At 43.6% G+C, this 22,568-nt stretch overlaps 1 protein-coding gene across 1 annotated transcript; it reads right to left on the minus strand.

Annotated features, from left to right (window-relative positions):
• Positions 1-8,567: 8,567 nt before the first annotated feature.
• On the minus strand, positions 8,568-11,631 carry FGF4 (fibroblast growth factor 4; the record flags this gene model as incomplete). Its single annotated transcript, XM_082058331.1, has 3 exons — positions 8,568-8,744; positions 10,399-10,502; positions 11,328-11,631. The coding sequence occupies 3 exons, from the start codon at positions 11,629-11,631 to the stop codon at positions 8,568-8,570; spliced, it is 585 nt and encodes a 194-aa protein (XP_081914457.1).
• Positions 11,632-22,568: the final 10,937 nt, after the last annotated feature.

Below are 22,568 nucleotides of genomic sequence, written 5' to 3' on the forward strand. Positions count from 1 at the left end.
AACACATTTGGCTTTGGTTATTCCATCAAGGCATAACTTCTTTGCATGTTATAAGAATGTTATGGTTCTATTTATAACTTAGGTAGTTCTATAAATATGTAAGTGCTTTTCCCTGACCATGCTAAGCACGCTAAAAAACCCCGTGCTGAATTGCCCACGCTTTGATTGCCAAAACAGATATGATCCGGTGAATCACATCTGATAACGTATCAGGGAGCACAAAGGACCTGTTTTTTATGCTCTTCTGGCTGGTAAACAGACACTTGATGGTCTAATTCTGCTTCCATTACGGTTTGTGGTTAACACACCTTGCTCTTCAGACAGACGCATGTGTTGAACTCTTCACCACTGTCACTTGCTGAAAGCTGGTTTAATTACCTCTGCTACCTTTAGACATTCAGGAGAGAAACTGCAAAGGACTGATGGAATGGAGGTATGTGGGTAAAAATGAAATGGAGGCAAGTGAGAAGTTCTGTTCTAGGGAGTTGAACTTAATGCAGAAGATGAAAAGCAGGGTAGATATCAACAAGAGCAGTAAGAAAGGGTTTTAAACTAAAAGAGGGTAGATTCGGACTAGATATAAGGAATAAATTTTTTATGCTGAGGGTGGTAAAACACTGGTCCATGTTGCCCAGAGAGGTGGTGGATGCCCCATCCCTGGAGACATCCCAGGCCAGGCTGGATAGAGCTCTGAGTAACCTGAGCTGGTGAAGATGTCCCTGCTCATGGCAGGGTGGTTGGACCAGATGACCTCTAAAGGTCCCTTCCAACGCAACCATTCCATGATTCTATGAAAATAAACCCACCCTGACAGGAGCATAGAGATAGTCCATACATATTAACGTCTGCAGGAACGAACCTGAGTCACAGGGTCAGATATAGACACGAGTCGGTCCCGTGTTGGCAGAGTTTACATCACCAGCCGCAGCAAACAGGTCCAGGTATGTGCTTGATTAAAGCTCTTCAGGCTTAATGTGATTAATAAGGTCTCAAGAATAAAATCTAACATGAGATCTCAAGGAAGGAGAAAGAGTAGAAAAGGCAGGAGAGAAAGGGAAGGTGGTTCGGGGTAACGCAACTAAGAAAAAGGGAGCAGAAAATCAAAGCAGGAGTATGAGGGAAAAAGAGAAATGGCAAAACAGGAGGAAAAGGTGTTAAAATGAGATGGCATGGAAGAAGGAAGGGTGCTGGGTTGAATGAGGGATATTTCTGGATAGAAGTAACATGCTGAGTGTGTGGAGGAAGATGGGCAGGGCTGTTGGGGAAAGGCAGTGCCAGTCACCCAGCCCTGGCGGAGAAAGGTCAAAAATGAGGGAAAAAGCAACCGAGGTAATTTTCCTAAGGAGCCATGGAAAAGCTATAACAAATTGCAGCCAAAGTTATGGCTGTTGGCAGGTTAAACCTGCCTTGGTCGTAAGGGTATGGCCACTCCCGGAGCAAGCACCGAGAGACCCGGGGCCATCGCACTGCAGTGACCTCCCGGCCACAACGCTCGTGCTCGGGAAAATGAGCTGGCTTATCTCAAACCTCATTTGAAGGAAAAGCACCGATGAAAAGACACTCTGGCTCCAGAGCGAGACTACACGAGTGAGATAGCAACCTGACTGTCTGGGTTAATGTGTAACTCCTCATGGACGAGCTCCCGCTCACGGTAGCACCGGGGTTTCTCGGAGTGGGATTCGGCATGGGAGGTGAGCATCGGGGATCTGTAACGTGTCCTTTCCTCACCAGGTAATTCGGAGACACTGGTTAGCTTAGTTGGGAGGGAGAGGAGAGGGGCACCGAGGCCCGGCAGAACAGTGGTCCCTACCCCAGATGGTGCCTGGTGGAGAAGTTGAGGTTCTCCCTGGTCTTTCCTGGCTGGAGGGGCTTGCAGGTGGGAAACACGTATGAGGCTGCTGGATTTCAGTGTTGATGGTGGGCATGGGGAGGCTCTGGAGCAGCCTTGGCTTAGCGATGTGGTGACTGCGTTTCCCACTGCGCTTTTCAGGTACAAGCCTCTGTGAACCAGACCAGGGCAATCCCACCCCAGATGGGGTCAGAGCATGGACCCAGTTACCCTCTGGCGAAATGAAAGAGTTTATAAAACAGGTTTTTATTAAAAAAAAAAAAAGCTCCAAAATATTCATTGTGGGTGAGGTTTTAAGCTAAGTCAGAGGTGCATGGCTGGACATTTCTTCTAAACTTCTTTAAGAAGATCCCCACAAGGTTGTGGTGTCTCCCGTCTCTGATGAATGCCCATCCCGCAGGTGGTGCTCCCTTTCTTCTCACAAGCACCCTTAACCTCAGTGACATTGAACAGCTGCATCGGCCCCAGCTAGCATTACAAACACTTTTCTTGAAGGCACTTGAAGCAAACAGATTTAGTTGCGGAGATAATGAAAAAGGATGTAAATAGTAGCTCCCCAGAAACCAGAGAGTTTTACCAAGTGGCTTTGACACTTGCCAAATACCTTTAAGCTGATAAAGATCTGATTTGTACTTCAGAGGTAACCTGATTAGCAACCAATTTGAATCTGGAATATGTTAATTGGTACAAACATCACTAAATCACTTTCTTTAGCATATATGAAGTAGTGTGAATGAACGATACCGAAGGTCAACAGTCTGAGAAGTCATAGAGGATGAGTACTTCTGTATGTGCCCACAATAAAATAGTATGATTAGTAATAAAATGTAATTGCATGTACACACACGGAATGACACTAGAAGGTGCCCAAGGTCAATCCAGCACTCAGAATTTAAGAACTTAATTAAATCTGGTCATGCAACTAAAATCTGGCCATATACCACCTTTATTGCCAGGAGTCCTGCCCCACTCAGCGCCCAGTGTTGATGGCGTTCACTAAATAAGCACCCATTCCTGCTTTTATTTTGCTCAACCACAAGCTGTAAGGCTTACTGACCACACATTCTCACAAACACAGTATTTGTGTGTCTCACAAATGTTAATATATTATTCGATACATTTTGAACACTGTTTAATGACAGCTTGGAAACAGAGAGCTGAAGCACAGAGATATTAGTGTCCAAAAGGTATAGTAATGTAAATTGCCCAGGTTGAAACCTTCCTTGGATGATATTTCGTAGTGCCTGTCATTACTCATCATTTATATCCACAACAGAACTTCAGCTGAGTTAATTTTCAGGTGCTCACCATCTTTGCCACACTTGATGGTGTCACGTCGGGTGTTCAGAAAGGAAGGGCTGGACCACGTCTTGCACAGTGCTGGCATATCAGGTTACCTGGTGGCACAGGTGACACTAACATCTGAGTCTCCAGTGTGGCACTGAACTATTTGCTCCTCAAAAACCTTCTGTTCATTAGCAACCGTCTTCTTCGTTTTATTTACTTGCTGCGCTCCCAGCACAGGACAGTCCAGGTTGCAGGTCCCTTAGCAACATGAGACTTTGCTAAGAAAGGGTTCTCAAAATTCAGTTTGTCTTTAGCATGGACAGGATGTATCTTCTAATATTATTCTGAAATGGGTTGCAGTATTTTTGGATGTGCTTACAAAAAGGAAAAAAAAAATCCAATGATGCTCGGTTTTCAGGAACATTTGTCTGAATTTTATGAATCTTAAGTATCAATATGTAGTCTTAAAAATGAAAAAAAAAATTAATCAGTTCTGTAGACAGCACTACCAGCTTCCTTTTATTGTATAATTAAACTTACAACGTAAGAAATAGTCATTCTTTTATATTAAGTAGTTGCCTGCCCCAAGTGACTGGCTGCAGGTATTTCTTGGTACAATATTAAGCTATTCTTTTTAGCTAATCAATTAAAAAAACCCCAGTTCAGTGTAATATTCCTTGTTTGAAGTCCATAAACCATGGGTGGTGCTCAAGAAACTGAAATAATTCTGTGCCTCCCTTTTGCATGTTGTATTGCCCGAAAGCAGCTAGGGATTTCAATTTTGCGCTATTAGATTATTTGGTAGAAGAAGAACTGAGGTTTGGGGGTTTATATGTTGTTTGTTTGTTTTGTTTGGGTTTTTTGTTTGTTTGTGTAGTTTGTTTTTGTTTTCGTTTGTTAAACTCCAGGTTGGGTTTTGTACCTTATCAATCTCTCCTCATCTGTGCTTAACAAGCAGCAATACTCTGTGTCATATAAAGGGAGCCACAGCGTTTCAGGGAATTCCTTTTAACTTTCTTGCTGAAGTGCTTGCTAACCTTTATCAAAAGACTCCTCACCCCTTAACAGACTCTCTTTAATTGGCCACTTGCATGGTCAGTTAATATACTGCAGTGGAAACCAAGTGGTAAAGTGTGAACAACTGAATCTGGCACTATAAACCCAGTGACCGCTCTGAAACCTATGGCTATTTATATACAAGGCAGTGTTTTGTCATGCTGATTTTTATTAGCACAAATTAGATACAGACAACTTGGTAGATGTCACGGATGAGTCAGAAAATGTTAAGCACGGGCCATTTAAAACGTGCAAGTCTGCAAATGAGTGATGGGACTTGGAACCTCATCTCTGTCCTTCCCTTGGCAAGCGGGGCATGGTGGGGGCCAGGCTGGTGATGCTGCTCTTCTCTTTATCCTGCAGGACACATAGGACCATCAGGGAAGGGGTTAATACACCCTCAGGAAAGGTTTTTAGTTGTTCTGTGCAGATAAATGTTTGGTAGAGAAGCACAGAACACGCCTGGAGCATGGTGATGTTCTCAGTGATCTCAGAAATGATGCAACACATGATGTATCAGGGCCTTTTTAGGGGTTAAAATTAATTTTCAACTTTAATAACTTTTTTTACTACCTCCGAAGGCAATGTGAGGAAAGCTGGCTTAGCAACAAAGCAAAAATTGGTGACGCCAGAGGAGGAACAACATTTCTCTAGAGCTCTATGTGACATCTCAAGCTGCTCTATCCGTGGTGGCAGCAGACCCTTATATTTTTGTGTAGATAGGACCCCATGTGCAGTGCCAGTACTCTAACCTGCAAAGCTACTGCTTTGAAATCTCACCTTCCTAAGAGACAAGTCTTAGGATTGATCTCCAATCTTAAAATTATAATTGGAGGTCTCCCCAAGGCTGAAACAAATTTTTGTCCCTGGCCATAATTTTTTATTGTAATTTTGGAAGATCTGGCAGAAATAAATTTGTGTTTGTTCTTCGTTTACAAGCATTTTAAACAAAAAAAAGTTAATTGTGAACAATTATTATCTATATCTGCTTGCCTATTTATTCTGGCTCTATTCATAGGAGCATTAAACCTACTACAGCTATACTTGTCCAGTTCAAAAAAAAGCACCTGTGCTGCATATTTATAGAGCTGATACAACTTTAGAGAGAGATTGCTCTTGCTCAGAGTGCGGGCACTGGACATTCACAGCTCATCTATTGTTTTCCCCATTGCAGGAACAGGAAAAAGAGCGATCAAATGGAGAAGTCTGTACCTTGGGGTTTGGCTTTTTCTGTTTTGTTTTGTATGGTCCTTTGCTGGAGAAACTCCCTTTGCCATTAAGATGTGTAAAACCAAAGCTGAATATGGTTGTTTCTGTTACATATCCTTCCCTAATCCTTAGAAGAGGTTGACCCAGGAGTAAAACTGAAAGTAGATAGATATGACGTAGTGTGTGCGTATTTGTACAAGTGCATATGCATTTTTATAAATAAGAGTTGTGGAAAAGGATCTTGCCACAAGGTGTGCTACAAAGCACTTCATATTTCTATACCCTTGTATGAGTATAAACACTAATTGTAAAAAGAGACAGTATCTCAAATCAAGTGGGTGATCCTACAGCCTCCTGCATCCATGTAAACCTGCTTCACGTGGAGCAAGCAGCACTCATTAAAGCCAAGAAAAAGCCCATCAGGTTTAACTTGTAATATTAACAACCAGCACCATAAACTCCGAAGCTGCTTTGTGTCTCCGATCATTAATATTAGATGCTGCACGAAAAGCTGCTGTTGTTAATAACCGGGCAAATAATACGAGTGAGAATGCTAGAGTGTGGCAGATGCAAGCGGGAGTATCTGTTACGGAGCTCATGGAGCTGGGGCTTTCCTGGACCCTTTCCAGCTTTGGCAGGGGGAACTTTAGCTGAGTAAGAAATCCTGGCTGTCATTTGGGAAGTAGCTGACATAGGTGCAAAGACTCCGCGATCTTTGGGAAAGTGAAATAGCATTTCTTTTGCCTTCCATTGCAGGATGCATTCCCTTCTAAAGAGTGTAAAATCAATACCGGAGCGCCATATGTTGTAAACGTTTATCATTTATTATGCATTTAAATGTGCACAGCACATACACCACAGTCTTGAACAGCACCTGTATAAAACTACAGACAGATTCTGGTAAATGGTGAAAGTTCATACCATGTAACATTGTTATCAAGGTTTTATCACAATATTTCAAAGTTACAACAACTACCTCCGAGTATCTCGTGTGAGGCCGTTGGTTGTGGATCTAATGGAGTGAAAAGCGACAAAGAAGAACCATTCCCAGAGAAAATATCTGTGATTTGCTTTTGCTGTCTGAAATCTGGAACAAAATCAGCAGTTGTCAGAGGTAGTGGTGATAATTACACAACAATTACTCACATATAGAAAACATAGAAAGTACAGAAGTCCCCCACATTACAGGAAAAAAAATCTAAAAATATTTAAGTGTAACATTTCCTAGGCGCTCTCTCATTATTTGGCTTCCTTTTTCTTAATTGTTATTTTTGCTTTGACAGCAGCTGGCTTAAGATCTGGTTCTGGTCTGCTCTGGTCTTACTGAACTTTGGTGAGTAGATATTGTCTTCGAGGTCATGTATAAGTAGAGGATACATGCAAGTCTATTACACTACAGAGCAACAAAGGGTTTTGTGTAGGAATGTAAAGAAATAAGCTGAACTCAGATTTACATGTAGTCAGAAAGAACTAGTTTAGATTGGAGCATGATCTGTAAACATCCTCTAAAGCCATCAAAACTTGTGGTGAGTCCTGGTTACCAGTTAGCCTATTGATGCCTCAAAGATGATGTCTCTTTTAAAGAAAAGAAAGAAAAAAAAGGATGAATGGATCCTTTAGTGATTACCCCATAATCGAGCCTGTCTTTCCCTTCATCACGTTAGGCACGAGTTACACTTGCAAAATATATAAAGAAAAATATAGGGTTACTTGATGACGATATAGTACTGCAGCCTGACAGCTGTCTGCAAATATTTTCACCATGATTATCCTTACTAAAAGTAAACCAGGGGGTAAAGATAGCTCAAACGTGACAAGGCTCAAATAGGATGAAACCAACTCTATCCTGAATACTTTTGGCTACATATGGAAAAAAGGAGAGATTTGGGATGATGGTTGTTCCCCCAGGCCCTGCTCCAGAACTGTAAGACCAAGCAGGAAAGCATGTACCTTCCTTCCATGCAGATTTTGTTAGGAGACTGGCTTTGAGAATTAGTGAGGTAGAAATTAATCAATCAACTTTGTCAGGGAATGAGACAGAAAAAAAAAGCAGCATATTTCTCCTTCCAAATACTGCACCGAAAATAATAAATAGTACAAAACAACCTCAGACGCTCGCAATCAATCTAAATTCTCTCTGTGGAGCTTGTGTTTTCTACGAATCAGCAAAAGCTTTTGCCTTTTAAAAACTTATGAGTGTTATAGAGTTTCGCAAACTTTGACAAATGAATGTAGTCTCCAAATGTGAAAGGGAATTTGAATTGAATAAAACCTAATTCATTCAAAATAGCGTGTTGCACAATGCACTCATTGCGGGAGGGACACTTTTTGTTTTCCTAGCCTAATGCCAAGTAATTATATTGAATATAAGCTTCAATTAAGGGCCAGAAAAGATCGTGCGCTCCTAAATTGAAAAAAAAAAAACAAGAAAAAACAACCCTGCTGAGTTTATATAGGGGTTTAAACCTCTCTCCTGCCCGGCAGCTCTAAGACTGACTGCAGAAAAGTTCAAAGTTCAGCACTGGCAGATCTAAAAACAGATTTGTGGGGTAGCTCTTCAGCACCGCTCCTTCGGTACTGAGGTAAACCGATCCTGTTCCGATGGAATAGCAACGCGGCACAAAGGGGTCAGGCATTGTGTGTGGCTCCGGGCTGGCATCCCAGCCGGCACCTCCGCCACCGCTCCCGGGCCAAGAGCTGCTTGGGGAGTCACGGGGGTTTGGAAAACACACAGAGGACTATGAAGCCACCATAACAAACAAACACACAAACACGCGTACAACCGTAGACACCGCACAACACACAAACAGTGCAAAACATCGTAATGCAGGAATTGAGTTTCACCTGGTTTAGGACACGGAGTAGCAGCACACCTGTGGTAACTTAGAAACTAATTAAATAAACCACAAAGCAGAAGGATTCTACTGTTGCACCATGAAATGAAATACCTTGGGTTGGAGGTTTGTTTTGTTTTCAGAAGGTTTTTTTTTTTAAATCTGAACTATAAATAAATTTTGTGGCAATATATACAGATTTTAAATAATTAACTTAAATATCTTACACCTACTCTTGCATAAAACTCTCCAGTAAAAGTGCACCATGTTTCTTTTCCCCAAATGCGTTCTGCGTCTTCCCCTGTACTGAGGTAGGTCTGAAGGGAGATGTCTCAGATTCTAGGAAGAAAATGTGTCACTGTCATTGTGGGAGACACTTTATTGCCTTTCTTTGTTCTTCCATTTTTGCTCAGGGCTATGTACATCCCGGGATAAATCCTGGATTCATAAGCATTGTAGTTGTTTGGCAGGAGAATCTCTTTGAATTTGCACTCGTCATTGAAATGAGTCTGAAATGAAAAGGAAAGAATGAGAGGGAAGGAATTTTAAACATCAGGTGCGGAAATATTCTTGCTGCCAGGTGTAGAAGGTGCGCTGCAGGGAAACGGGCGGCTGACTCCCCCCACTTAGTAACCTTTTGAAGTGGTCGCCCAAAAGAAGCTTCAAACAGGACTCAGAGGATCTTTAAGGATGCTGTGGCCAGGCCAGGCACCCCTAAAGGTGGGAAGGACACCCAGAGCTCTGTGCACACTCTTGAGGGAGAGGGGCACATTTTAACAGAGCTGCAGTGGGGTCAGGCCCAAGCCCAATTCTGCTGCCCAGCTCATCTATGTGCTCAGCTATCCTACCAGCAATCAGTGGTTTGAGAGGCTTCTGAAAAGTCCTCATGTTGTTTGAAGAGAAAGAAGTATTTTAAAGATACTCAGAGTGGACAGTGTTTTCTGCTTCTTTAAAGTCGAAGGGCTTGGATTCACTTATGTGAACAGATCAGAAAAACGCAGCTGACAAAAGGCATCCTTCCAGTGGAGAGGTATCGTTTGCAAGCAAGTACAAAGAGGGACAGGTGTTAGAAGTGTGGTGTTATCTAGAGACTAACAAATGAACTCATCTCTTATTATTGAGCAAAAGCCTAGGGTTTTGTTAGAGAGGTCTCAGCCTGTCAAGCTGAATGCTCCCCTGGGAATTACTTTATCCAGGACACCAAAGCAGCAGGTCTTCATAAGAAATGATGCAAAGGGAGCTCTTGCACTTTGGTTACTGATTCTGCCTGGCTTTAATATAAATCAAAATCCTTTGTAACAGGACTGATGCCCAAGAAAATAATTCTGGATGCTTCATTACTTCAATCATGTGAAAATGCCCTAGTTAACTTCGACACAATTTGGCTCTTCCTCAGCCCAAATTTTTTAAACCATACCTGAGAAACGTGAAATAGAAAAGCCATGGGTAAGGAAGGACATCCAGGAACATGGGTTTGAAATAATGCCAATCACTGAATAACTGAATACAGGGGTGAACTCAAAAGCAGAAGGATAGCTCAGCAAGAGCAAATACATGCACTGTTATTGTTCACTTCAAGTAAATTTAATAAGATGCCTCTATCCTTTCCAAATATTCAATATATAAAAAAAAGGTCTTTATTGTCTCCTAATAGATTTACCTTCTTGTAAGTTCAAACCCTGAGGATGCTGAACTGTCATGGGAACAGACAATCCTATCAAGAGCATTACCAAAGAGTGATCAACAGGTATGTGACAGGCACTGATTCATCACATCATAAAGGACCATTTGTGGGGCCCTGTCTGATCACAAGTTCAAGTATCCTCTGAGAGATGGAGTGAGCGATTGCCATACTTGCTTAAGGCTATTTATACTCAACTATAAGAAGGATATGGACTGAGGCTTGAGGTCTTGCCACACAGGAGACTACTCTGTTTGATGTGTAGGCAAGATGGGTAGCCATGGCTGGGTGACTATAGTTTCTATGAGAGAACCAAAGAAGTATGAAGCCAATCTTCTGTTGGGAAGGTAGCAAGGGCTGCTCAGTGTTGCCTGACCCAGGAGGGGCAAGGATGGGGCTTGGTTAGCTTCTAGCACCATGCACACCTGTCACCCCAGCTGACCATGGTCCCCTCCCCAGGCACACAATTGGTGGCTACTTACAGATCCGTAGAGTTTGCCTCTGCTATTCATGGCCACGAAGAGTCCACTTCTAACACCAAATATGCTCACCACTCCTCTTTCCACGGGGGAGATTTCCAGCAGACCTACACAGGAGACACGGGAATCAGGGGGACAAAGGCCTGTGCCCTGAAGGAGTGTGTGGTGTCAATGCTGCACTCACCCAGATGCTCCTATCTCCAGTATGGTGTCGTCCCCCCGCCCCATGCTGAGCACAACCAGCACAGTTGTGGGTGGCCACAGAACCCCAGCCTCCTGCTCAATGTTCTGCCCCATGCCCCATGCTGAGACCTCTCTTCTTTTAGCTAAGTATCTATTTTTACTTTGCCCCCAGGCATCCTCCTGTGTAGCCGAGGTTAAAATAAGCCAGAGTGTGCTTAGGGCAAATGAAACATTTGTCATCATGCAGCTTATATCCCACCTCCCCCAAGGATCTTATTGTTTCAGTTGGATATCAGAGTCATGGGGCCACAGGGTTAAGTCCCCAGCAGATACTTTTCAAGTTTGGGGGAGAGCTGGGCCCTGGCTGAGCTCTTCCCAGCCCCTGCTTGGAGTGGGCAGCCCACGAACGGCAGATCCTCCAGATGTTAAGGTAACCCCAACACCTGATGCCTGGCCGGCGGCACGGCTCTGAACAGCGCCCATAAGCTCCCCCGGAGCGCCCGATGAGCTCCGCCGCCACCCCGCTACCCCCGGCGCCCGCCACCCTCGGGGGAGCCGAGGCGGGCAGCACCGCGGTGCCGTGGGCGGTCGGACTTTTTAGGGGTCTGCCATGCACCCACCCTCCCTTTGGCGCATACAGCTCTCCGGGGCAGGTGAGCCGCTCCGCGCCCGCGGAACCGCCCTCGGGGGCGGTTCCGCGGGCGCGGAGCGGCTCACCTGCCCCACCGCGGGGGTCGCCTCCTGCTTACTGTAGCGATTCTCGCTGTGGATCCCGTCGATGCGTCCGTCGGGCAGGACCTGGATGTGGAAACCGATGCCCACGTTGCAGTAGAGACGCCGCAAGCGTTTAATGCCCAGGAGGTAGTCGCCGTCGCGGGAGGCGTCGCGGCGCTCGGCCGGGAGGCGAGCGACGGAGCGGGCGAACAGAGCAGCGTCCCAGCGGCGCTGGCGGGGCCCGACCGAGAGGTGACCCGGGGGGGACCGGCCACGTACCGCCCCCGGCCACAGCAATCCCAGGAGCAGCGCTGGCAGCAGCGCCGCGGGGAGAGGCATCCCGGCTAGGGGCGAGGAGCCACGGGCCGCCGGGCGGTCGTTCCGAAAATACGCTCACCCCCCAGCTCCCACTTTATACCGAGGTCAAAGCGGGGCGGGAGGGGGAAGGGGAGAGGGGGGGAGAAAAAAAAAATAAAACCAACAAAAAACCAAAACAAAACCCAAAAAAGCGAGGCGACGGGGGAGGGAGGGAGCCCCGCGCTCAGTCCCCCGAGAATCTGCGGTTTCCCTGAGCTGGCTGCATGGAGAGCAAAATCCCGGGAGCAAGAGCTTCTGAACTTGATCTCAACTCCAGGAGTCTTGTCTGAAGTGCTGATCTTCTTCTATAGCTGCTCAGCCATAGCGCTTTAGCCCTAGCCACGATATTTATATATCCATGTGCGTTGGTACCTATTACATCACCACCTACTGCTGTCTGCTGCAGCCCTCTGGTTTAGCTGAAAGTCAAATTATCACCCCTAGATGCTTAACAACTCCGAAGCGTCTTGAAGAGAAAGGGTGAGCAGCACTAGTGCTAAACAAGAGGGACAGCACAAACTTTTAAAAAGAAAAGGTCATATGTTGCGTTCATCACAGCAGCTTCATTCTCTCTTCTTTCTTTTCCTTTCTTTTCCTTTCTTTTCCTTTCTTTTCCTTTCTTTTCCTTTCTTTTCCTTTCTTTTCCTTTCTTTTCCTTTCTTTTCTTTTTCTCTCTTTATTTCTTCTTTCTTTCTTTCTCTCTTTCTCTCTTTCTTTCTCTCTCTCTTTCTTTCTTCTATTTCTCTTACTTTCCCCTTTCTTTCTCTTTTTGTTACAAATGCTAATGCAGGACACAAATATCAAAGAATGCCCAGCACACTTTCTCCCCAACACAATGTATGACTTTGTCAAAATCTGTGGAATTTCAGCTTTTGCTGTATCCAAGCGACATGGTTTATAGTTTGCTGGATGCAGAAAAATTCCCTTCATTAAAAGCCAAAATAGTTGTTGCATGGGAGGTTTAAGAAATGAAAAATGAAATAACTTGCAAGAAAAAAAAAAAAAAAACAAAGGGCCAAGGCTTTAATAAAGAGGAAAACATTTAAAGAGGCTGCATGTGCTCAAAAGTGGTCATAATATTTTCGATTCTAAAAATCCCTTTAAGAAATCAGAGAGCACAGCATTGCTCTGGAGAACAAGACATGTGCAGCTCCCTCTTGGTCACTGTACTGATAGGGGCTGTAGTGACAAGAATTTATTTCTGAGCTTTAGAGGCTGCCCGTTCATGCAACTATTGCTGTGCTTTTTCATGATATGATTATTTTCTACTCTTTGCTATGCATGCACTTACTTAGATATTACTGTTGTGTCTTAATGATGCAGTTGTTCTTAGGCAACTACTTCCGTTGGTTTAAGTTCATGGAAATGAAGCTCAGTACTTAAAAGTAGGAGAAGTTCTGACCACATGAGTCTAGAATTACTTTGTTTAGAGCAAATCCCATATGTTTTGTCACCTCCCTTAACTTAAGCCTTGGCCCTCAACAGGTTTTCAGAACCAACAGGTGAGGAGACATTAGGACAATTTTGGAAGGTCCTGAATTAATAGAAAACTCTGTGTGTGTTGGGGGAAGTGGTTTGTGACTCAAGCCCTTTATAGCCTGAGGACAGTTTAGTCTTTCATGGCAGTAAAGCTCTCCTGCTGTTCCAGCAAAGGATGCGAGAGAAAAGAGAATTGCCCCAAGCCAGATGACAGCTCACCTAGGTGCGAAAATCTCTGACCTTCGCTAAACCTAAGCAAACTTAGATGATGTGCTTTTATTTCTTCTTGTGAGGTGCATATACACTGTGTGTGTGTGTGTGTGTTTCTCTTACCACACCTCTCAGGATGGAAAAGAGACGGTCGCTGCTTTCTGAGTGATTGTGATCTGGTGTTATAGAGGTAAAGCTCTCCTAGGTGTAGTTTTGTCTCAACATCAAACAAGTTAATTTCTGTTTGTGTGTGTTTAAACACAGCAGAATTTAGATTATTTTCTCTATGGAGGTTTACAGGCTGGTAAATGCATTGAGGTCAAATGCACAGATATTTACTACATTTCTGCTTGCATCAGATCCATGCAGACCCCTCTTACACCTGACAAGCCCGATGGATCAGTTCTGGATGAAAGGGCTGTGTGCTCACGAGTTTGGAAACTGCCTCGTTCTGCAAGGGCTGCGCTGGACACCTTGTCCCTCCCCAGGGTCCTTAGAAGAGCGTGATCCCACCTCTCTTCAAAACCTGATTGATTTGCTGTTAGCAAACGGCGGTGGATGAATTTGGGATTAAGTTGTTTTACCCTCTGAAGGATAAGGCCAAAGAGTGGCGTTCTGCCAACACAGCTACCCAGTAGCTTTCCTCCTGCAGCACAAGTGTGGTCTAACACCCATAGCTGAAGGATCTGGGCCAGGTCTGCTCAACCTCACTGCTACTGACAGCGATTGTCCCTGACCCAAAAAAGCACAAACTCGGAGGTCTTAGTCTTGTGAATGTGAAAGCCTGATGGCTCTTGAAGTTAGGGGTGTGTGCTGGAGGCCCAGTGAGCTGTGGTGCCTTCATCCCTTTGGGATGTAAGGAAATGGGTCTTAAAATGCCTGTTAGGCTGTGAGTCCATAAGTTGGTAAGATCAGGCCCTAAATCATTAGAGAGAGTAACCAGAACATCAGATTACATTGCCACATATCGCTGATTAATAAGGGACACTTCTACAAGTTAATTCCTGAACTTGTTACAGAATTAAATGGCACTTTTTCCATGAAGGCTTCAAATGAGCTTTTCTGAGAGGAAAAGCAACAAGTTTCCAACTAAGAACAAAACTATGCGGGTTGGTTTTGCTTTCCAATTTTACATATTCATGTGTGTGTGAGCTTGCACACAGTCTGCCTATGAAACACTACTCCTGATGCTTCAAAGCCCTCTGATCACTGAGTTCTTCGTACCTGAGAAAAGCCCAAAGAGATGAAAGCAAAGCAGAACTGCAGCGTTTTCAATTTGCAACAGGTGTAAACGGCAGGTGGAAGCTGCTGACCTTCGGGGTCTTTGTTCTGCAACGCCGACATTTCCGATTGGAAATTATTGTCATAGGAAACCATCAAAGCAACATATTCCCCACAGAAGCCGATGAAACTGTGTCACCCAGGAACTGACCCTCCAATGTGCCATCCCCTTTCACGCAGTGAATGGGAGCTGGGTGTCTCCAGATCTTTGTGTAATTCATTCTTCTGAATCTTTCATATCATGCCACTGCTGTGTGTCTCCTATGCTTTGTGTCACACACTCTTTCAGAGTAATAATTTAAATATTAACAGGTAAAATGTTTTCATCTTTGTATTGGGTCTCTTCCCTAAGAAGCATATGGGGATGTCACAGTTCAGACAGCTCTGCTTTCCAAATTCCTCATTGCTTAAAGTATAAAAAAGAAGAAAAGATTCACAAAATTTGGGTCCACACCCAGATTCAAGCCCCATATCACATATTCTGAAAGAAAAAGAGAAAAAGAAGGAGGAATCTGGAATATCTTTATGACTTCATCGAAATTATTCTGCAATTGCTCTGGCAGAGCAGTCATCCAAACGTGACTCTGTGTCTAGATCTCTAAAGTGGTCTAGGTCCACAATTTAAAAATCAATTTACATATTTATTAACCCCAGTAAACACATGTAAATGACCCTGAAAGATATTGCTCATGAGCTTTTCTGCTGAAGGCAAATATTGTACTGAGACCCTTTGATCTGGAAGGATGGGGAGTGGACTGGAAGGGGCATGGAGAAGTATATTGTTAGGAAAGAATCCCTTTCACCATGTTTGCATGCTATGAAGACATGGTAAAAAAGCAAGCCCGCACCCCAGCTCCCCCTTTGCGCACGCCCCTTTTAATTATGATGATTTTGGAAGACAACTACCAAGCGATCTGCAGAATGGACTCGCCTGAGCAAGCTTTCTCACGTTCACGTCTGGCTGCCTCTCTGTGTGAGCAAGAGTGGTCCCGGGAGAGGAACCGGCTGGAATGCAGCGCGGTGCTGGGGGCCCAAGCCCCACATGGCTGGGGTCGCTGGGAGACCTTCGCCATCCAGCCCCTGCCGCCTGCATAACACACATACCCACACACGAGCTAGTGAGTCATATGCACTTCTTTTTTTTCTCTTTCTCTGTTTGCAGCTGGTCTATTTGATCTCTGTGTGCCTGGGCTGTTTGCTGTTGTGAGCGTCTTGCCATGATCAAAACCTTATTATCTCGAGTGATGTCGCAGTGTTGTATATTGGAAAAGGGCAGTGGAGTATAGCAGCAGGCAGCAACAATGCTGGGAAAACAACAAAGGCACCAATAACCTCTCTCCAGTGTATTTGGACTGAATCAGTGAGAGGGCTGCTTGTGATGGGTATGGACTTTTTCAACAGCTGCACCCTCTGCTTCTTGTTGTACATCTCTGTATAAAGCAGAGATCAGAGAAGACATGACTACATCCATCTGTGGGGCTTCGGGGGTTTAGATGTCGCAGTTCACGCTTCCAGCTTGTGACTCTGCTGCTCATATACACCCACTGCTGCAGAGATGGGCACCAAGGAGCTCCAACTGGAAGATCAAATCACAGACATTTGTTTTTCTGTCAACTACATTCAATGTCTTAGCAGCCTTTTTCTCAGCTACTGAGCTTCATTAGTTTATCGCTTTTGAGCTGCAACGTTGCTGTTCCTGCAACATCAGCTCAAAGGTGCGAGGTGGTGGTGTGGTGATAGTGACCCTCTGGGAGACCCGAGGCCATTAGCCAAGCAACCTGATGTGGTCATCACAGACTATTTCATTGTCTTGCTGGCCCTTGTCACTGACTGACATATGAACAGCTCTCAGGTGAAGAAACCCTCTGCTTCTCGCCCTGTTTCTGCAGGCTACATGTTTGCTCCATGCCTTTCCTTCAGTATGCAATCCTCACAGCAAAAATTCCCAACTCTACTGTCACTATTCCTCCATATTTCCCGTAGTTTTCTAGGCTCCATCAGCTTTTGCTCTGTTATCAGATCTTTTTGCTGCATGTGCTTCTTGTTTTCCACTAGTCACCCTTTTCTGTAGCTGTTCTACTGTCTTCTCCATCCTTGGGACAAGATGACAGGCTTACAGAAACAAATGCCCTTCATGGAAGTGACATTCAGGGTAAAGGATGACTAAACAACATTCAGACCTTAACTGCAGGGCTGAAGGATGTGTCCTGTCTGATGGATCTTCTACAGTCACCTTTATGGTGCCAGTGCTTACTTGAATGTGTGAACTATGGCTGGCATGAAAATGAGTTTTGGGGAGCAATGTTGTGAAAACCAGCTAGGGGAGAAATTAGCAGCCCTAAGTGGAATTTTTCACTGATGTTGTGATTGGTACCCATTCCTGAAGCCTGAGATGCATTTCTGTGGGGTGGCGGGACAAGTGGAGAACATGGAGGATCTGAGGACTCCTCGGGAGTATCATTGGATTTTGTGTTATTGAAGAGCAGGACTCAAAGGGATGGGACAACAGAAATGTCCCAGGAAGTCATCAGTCAAACCAGATCGTTTTTGAGAGCAGTCATGTCAAGCCATGGGTCTTGCCATAGCTTCACAACCCTCATCCTCATGAAGTTTAAACTAAAGTTTTGTGGGGAATCTGCTAAGAACCTAGATGGAGAAATATGTTCAGAGGGCTGCAATTATTAATGTAGGACTTTTTCAGAAAACTTAGTTCCCAGCCAGGCTCATTCTGACGTTAAAACTCACATGCTTATACTTTCATATTCATTGCTGACATTTCTGCATATGCTATTTTGTTCTTCCTTGTCCTGTATTCTTTTTACCTGTTGAAATTATAAACATTTTAAAACTAAAAATATACTCTTTTTCCTTTTGTCAGATTATGGCACACATACTTTTGCTGACATATTGCTTGACACGCTGCCAAACAAAACTGGTAGAAGGAAACATAATAGAAAATGAGTTTTGAGAATCAGGGTAAGTGTTTGTTAAGCTTATTTTTATTATTATTATTGTGGGAAATAGTAGCTTAAGTTAACTTTTTGTGTGAGAATGTTTTAGCTGACTTTGAGTGCAGCATAATTGGTTTACACGGGTCTGTTCAACATGTGGCCTCTCTTGTATGAATCATTTTTTACCGGTGGCTAATGTGAAGAAAACTGGCTGTTGTAAGCAAATGACGTGTATTGCTGAATTTTAGAACTTCCCAGCAAAGCACCACTTACAATCTGTCAGAACATATATGGACACAGCTGTACAATTCATAACCTCTCCGAGCATGAAGGAGACTAGCTTTTCCAGTTGACCTTTAGTGTCACAACCATGAAACAAACGGATATCTCTTTTCCTTCCTTTACCCTCGGACTTTTCGCGGTGCTCATCACTGCAAGGTCTGAGTCCTCTGAGGAGCTGAATGGTCGTATCCTCAGAACACCTCCATGATCTGGATGTTGCCACCCTCCTTCCCAACCCATTACTCGCCGGGGCAGTGAGGGGCAGATACGCTGCCATCAGATGAGATGTCTTCATGTATATCTGCAGTGGCAGAGAGGGACTCAAGACCAGAGAGGCTGTAGAAGACCTGTGTGATCTATTGGGGTTGATGAATTACTATGGTAGGGGTTCTCTAGACAAGTAGCTTGGCCAACGTGGCACAGTGTGCAGAGAACCTACAGTGCTGACATTGACCCCAAGGACAGCAGAGCTGCACAGGTCCAGCGGGACCATGGTACTCACCTGCACCAGGAGACATATCTGGGTCCTTTGATGTTGGACGAGCACTACACCATGCTCCCTCATGGGCTGTGGGGATCAGAACACAGATGGCCTGAAACCTCTCCAAATACTCTTCTTTCCTAATAACTACCAGTGATGTTGGGAATGCCCAAAACTTTATCTTGCACTCTGGCAAAAAAAAACGGCCCTGAAAATAGTTATAAAAACACAGGTTAACAGACAGCTCGCTCAGACAAGTACCCAGCTCAGCACTACATCACTCCTGATGAAGTCAGCCAGAAACAACCGTACAGTTTCCTGGGTCAGTTTTTGAAAAGTAAACTGCAAGCTGTGAAGTGTAGACAGGTAACAAGTCTAGAGCTTGAACATCGACCAGCACGGAGGTTACCCATCAAATTCTGTGTTGCTTGGAAGTAGTGACAGCAGTAATAATTAGGTTAAGTGCAACTTCTTCCCCTTCAAAGCATTTGGAAAGAGGTAAGAAGCCAGATACATAGCTAAGAAGCATATTGCAGAAATGTGTAAAACAGGTTATCTGTCAACAGATGCATCAGTAATCTCTCAACAGACTTGTCTAGAAGATCTGTCTTAGATTTTGGCACATTTGTTACTGACTTTCTTTATGCTATTTAATAACAGGCCTTATAGATTATTATGGGAGCCAGTTCTCACTCCAAGTTTGGATCACACAAGGCATAAGTAAATAAGTTTTGCATGAATGATCCTTGCCCAGAAAAATCTCCTTGACATCAAAAAACCCATAGAGATTGCATACAGCATTGCATGATTTTTATCTTAATCATTTAATTCCTCCTGTCTTTCAAGGCCCAGAGCAACTTCGTTCTAGTCAACTATTTTAGTATTACCTCAATTTCCCTTCCATCTTTCTCACTTCACTAATAAAGCTACAAGAGCTACAGTTACATCAGCATTACAAGAACTAACAGATGCAGGTTGAAAAATAAACAAGCAAAAGAAAAGAAGAGAGATTCCTTACCTCCTGTTGGATGATTCCTGGTGTGACAGTACTGCTCTAAGAGTCTGTTCCTCACAGGGTCTACTTTTGTTCCTGCAGATGAAAGAAGGAAACTAAGTTTGGTCAGTGAAGCCACGCAATGTCCTCAGCTTTCAGCAATGAACATTCATTTTACAATTTTTTTATTCCATTTCAAAATATGTTTATATTTGGACCAAGAGAGTGTACATTTTCCATATTGCAAATGTGTTTCGTGGGAAGACATCCCCAGGAAATTAGCTTAGAAACTTACCTCGCTTAGGACTGCTTTTTATTTTAAGATGTCAAATGAGTTAAATGTAAACTTGAAACTACCATTTTAAATATTGCCTTGAGAAAACAAAACAAAACAAAACAGGCTTAAACCAGGCAGAAAACAACAGAATGAAGACTGTGGTATTCTTAATAGTTTCCCAGGACTAACCCATCATTCCCTTCATTGGTGGATTGGAAACCACTTGGGACTAAGCCAGGTCTCCTTCCTGAATATGTATGTCCTGCAAATGTTGAGTGCAACAGTGTGGTCATCTAAAACCTGTTAACTGTCACAGACGAGCAGAACATGTCCCACAGCTCCAACATTTTCACTTTGCTACTAGTACTGGAAAAATGGATAAATTATTGCATGAAAGGTGCTGATCTAAACTCTATTCTCACTCATTCCACATAGCTTCCTGAAATAATGGGGTAAAAATGAAAGAAGCAGAGCTTATGGGAAGTCCAATGCCTACTAGAGATATTGTTTTTATGTTAAGAGCAAACCAATTCAGGATGATTCATTTGATATGAATCTCCGTGTGCATTATTATTGATATTAATGGGAATGGAGGATATACACATGAGCTGTTGGAATCAGGGCAGTGGGATGGGAACGACACATATTGAAGTGAAAGCTCCCTGCCCTGGGAATTCAGACAGTGCTGTGCAGTCACTGCTGTGCTATTTGCCACGTGCTATATACGGTCACAAAATATTCCACTCAGTCACAGACATGGCCAGAAAAAGCCCTGCGAACCCCAAAGTCTTACAGTCTTATAATAACCACCGAAGCACGCCCTCCGCCACAAAAGGAGCACGGCAGAGCTCCTGTTGACCAGCATGGGACAAGATGCACACAATTCATTTCAGTACGTAAAAAACCAGGAAAAATCAGAGGGGCTGATTTCAGTACATCCATGACCTTCTAACTTTACTCTGGAATCGCGAAACAAAGATTTTTGGCAACCTTAATGAAATTTCATAATGCTGGAATGAGATATTATAAAATGATCAGGAGTTTTCAGAATATCCACTTATTTCAGGGGATAAAAAATAGATTTGCTAACAGTATTTGGGTGAAAAAGGACTCTGTCATTAAAAAATCCTTTCAAAATTAATCTGTGTTCTTCTTCCCCTTCCTTTCACTATCTAAATTGTAAATTTATATTCCTGAGAGTTGTTGGACCAGTATACTAGGAGGCTACTTGTCACTTGAAGTTCAAATACAGGAACTCAGAAAAAATGAGCAGCATTGGAGTGTTTAGGACTATTTCTTGGATTGGAAAACAAAGGAGCATAATGATGCAATAGCCCTTACTGTAAAATACCACTCCTATCATCTATAACACTGTACATATTATTATCATTCCCATTATTATTTTTCTGAAAAAAAGAAATAAATCAGTCTAAGACTTCAGTTATAATCAAACCACAAACAGGACAAAACAGCAAACACAATAACCCACTGAACTGACTTGTCTTCCAAAATGCTCAGGCAGCTTCTAGTTTTCAATAGTGTTTCTACATGCTGTAACTACACATTACTGCAGTCAGGTCAACTTGATTTAGTCTTTATTGGCCAAGATAGCAAAGTGGATGAAGGGCATCTATCTATTTATATATTGGTTATAAGAAGAGGATGGGGCAGGTCGTGTCTTGTCCCACACAAGAATGGTGATTGTAGAAGGGGAGCTGAAGCTGGTCAAGACATTATGCCAGGACTAGGGCACCATGTCAAACCAAAGCCAATTGTGGAGAGATATGCAGTCCTAAAGATCCTGTCAACCAAGGGAGCCCTGTGAAGTTGGGCATTTGTTGGTGCTGACTCTATTTTATGCTAAGAGGACAGATGGAAAGCCTGGCTCAGCAGTCTTTTTCATGGCATGCTGGCCTGTAGCCCCAGTAAAATCCCACTGGCTGAGGACTGGAAGGTGTCAGAGGGAGCAAGAGCCTCAAAGCTATGCTGTTTGTTTGCCTGGAAGTCCCTGCTGAACTGCTGCCAAAATGATTTAATGTTATTTTTGGTGGTAGTGACTGTTTTCACTTTCAGCATTTGAAGAGGCAAGCAGTATCATCCGTAACACACATATTGCAATCTGGGGATGTGTTACACCTGCAGTTGGATCTCCTTCTTTCCTTTCCCCCTAAAACTCACCTGTTTTTTCTCACACTGCCCGAGGAAGGGGTTTATCTGGGGCCACTGCTGCAGAGCTGCGAGGGATAAGGAAAGGGAGAAGAATGGTGCTGGCAAGTGTGTTCCACCTTTTTGCAGAGCTTAGAAAGCTTCTCCCCCATCACCACAGTATTTTCCCTAAATTGCAGAAAGAAAATTATGGAGCTTAAATAAAAAAGCTACTGCAAAACTCCATCCTATAGCAGCTCAGGTGCAAGTGCAATGATAATTCAGATTCACGGGAACAAACCTTGTACTGTTGTAGTATATTATTTAACAGTAGCAAATTGCCATTGTTTTTTACCAAAACTGGGGTGTATTTTGCAACTTATTCTCATGCTTCATGGTGCTTTCAGCTCAACCTGAACAAAGGCTGCAGAGTTAGCTCCCCAATACATCAGATCATGATTCAATGATGGTGGGGAAGTGGCTGCAGGAATTCTTCCCTCTTGGAGGTGCAGTGGTTTGTATCCAACTCTCCTGCTCCTCCAGGGGCTTCAGCACTTCCATAGCCAACACCACACTCATTTATGCCAAAGTTGCATATTACTAAATATATATATATATATATATACACACAGTATATAAGCTCCTGTGATGATTAGGAATAAGGGAAAGACATTTCCATTAGCTGCAGAGAGGGACATACAGAACTTCTCTGCTCATGGACTAACCCTACACTGCTGGAGGAACGGCAATACCTCAGCAGAGAGCTTATAAGAAATCAGCCAGACGTGTTTAAAGAACAATTTGGAGTCACCAAATACT

The sequence above is a fragment of the Streptopelia decaocto genome, assembly GCF_964273445.1.
Source record: "Streptopelia decaocto genome assembly, chromosome: 7".
Lineage (NCBI taxonomy): Eukaryota > Metazoa > Chordata > Aves > Columbiformes > Columbidae > Streptopelia > Streptopelia decaocto.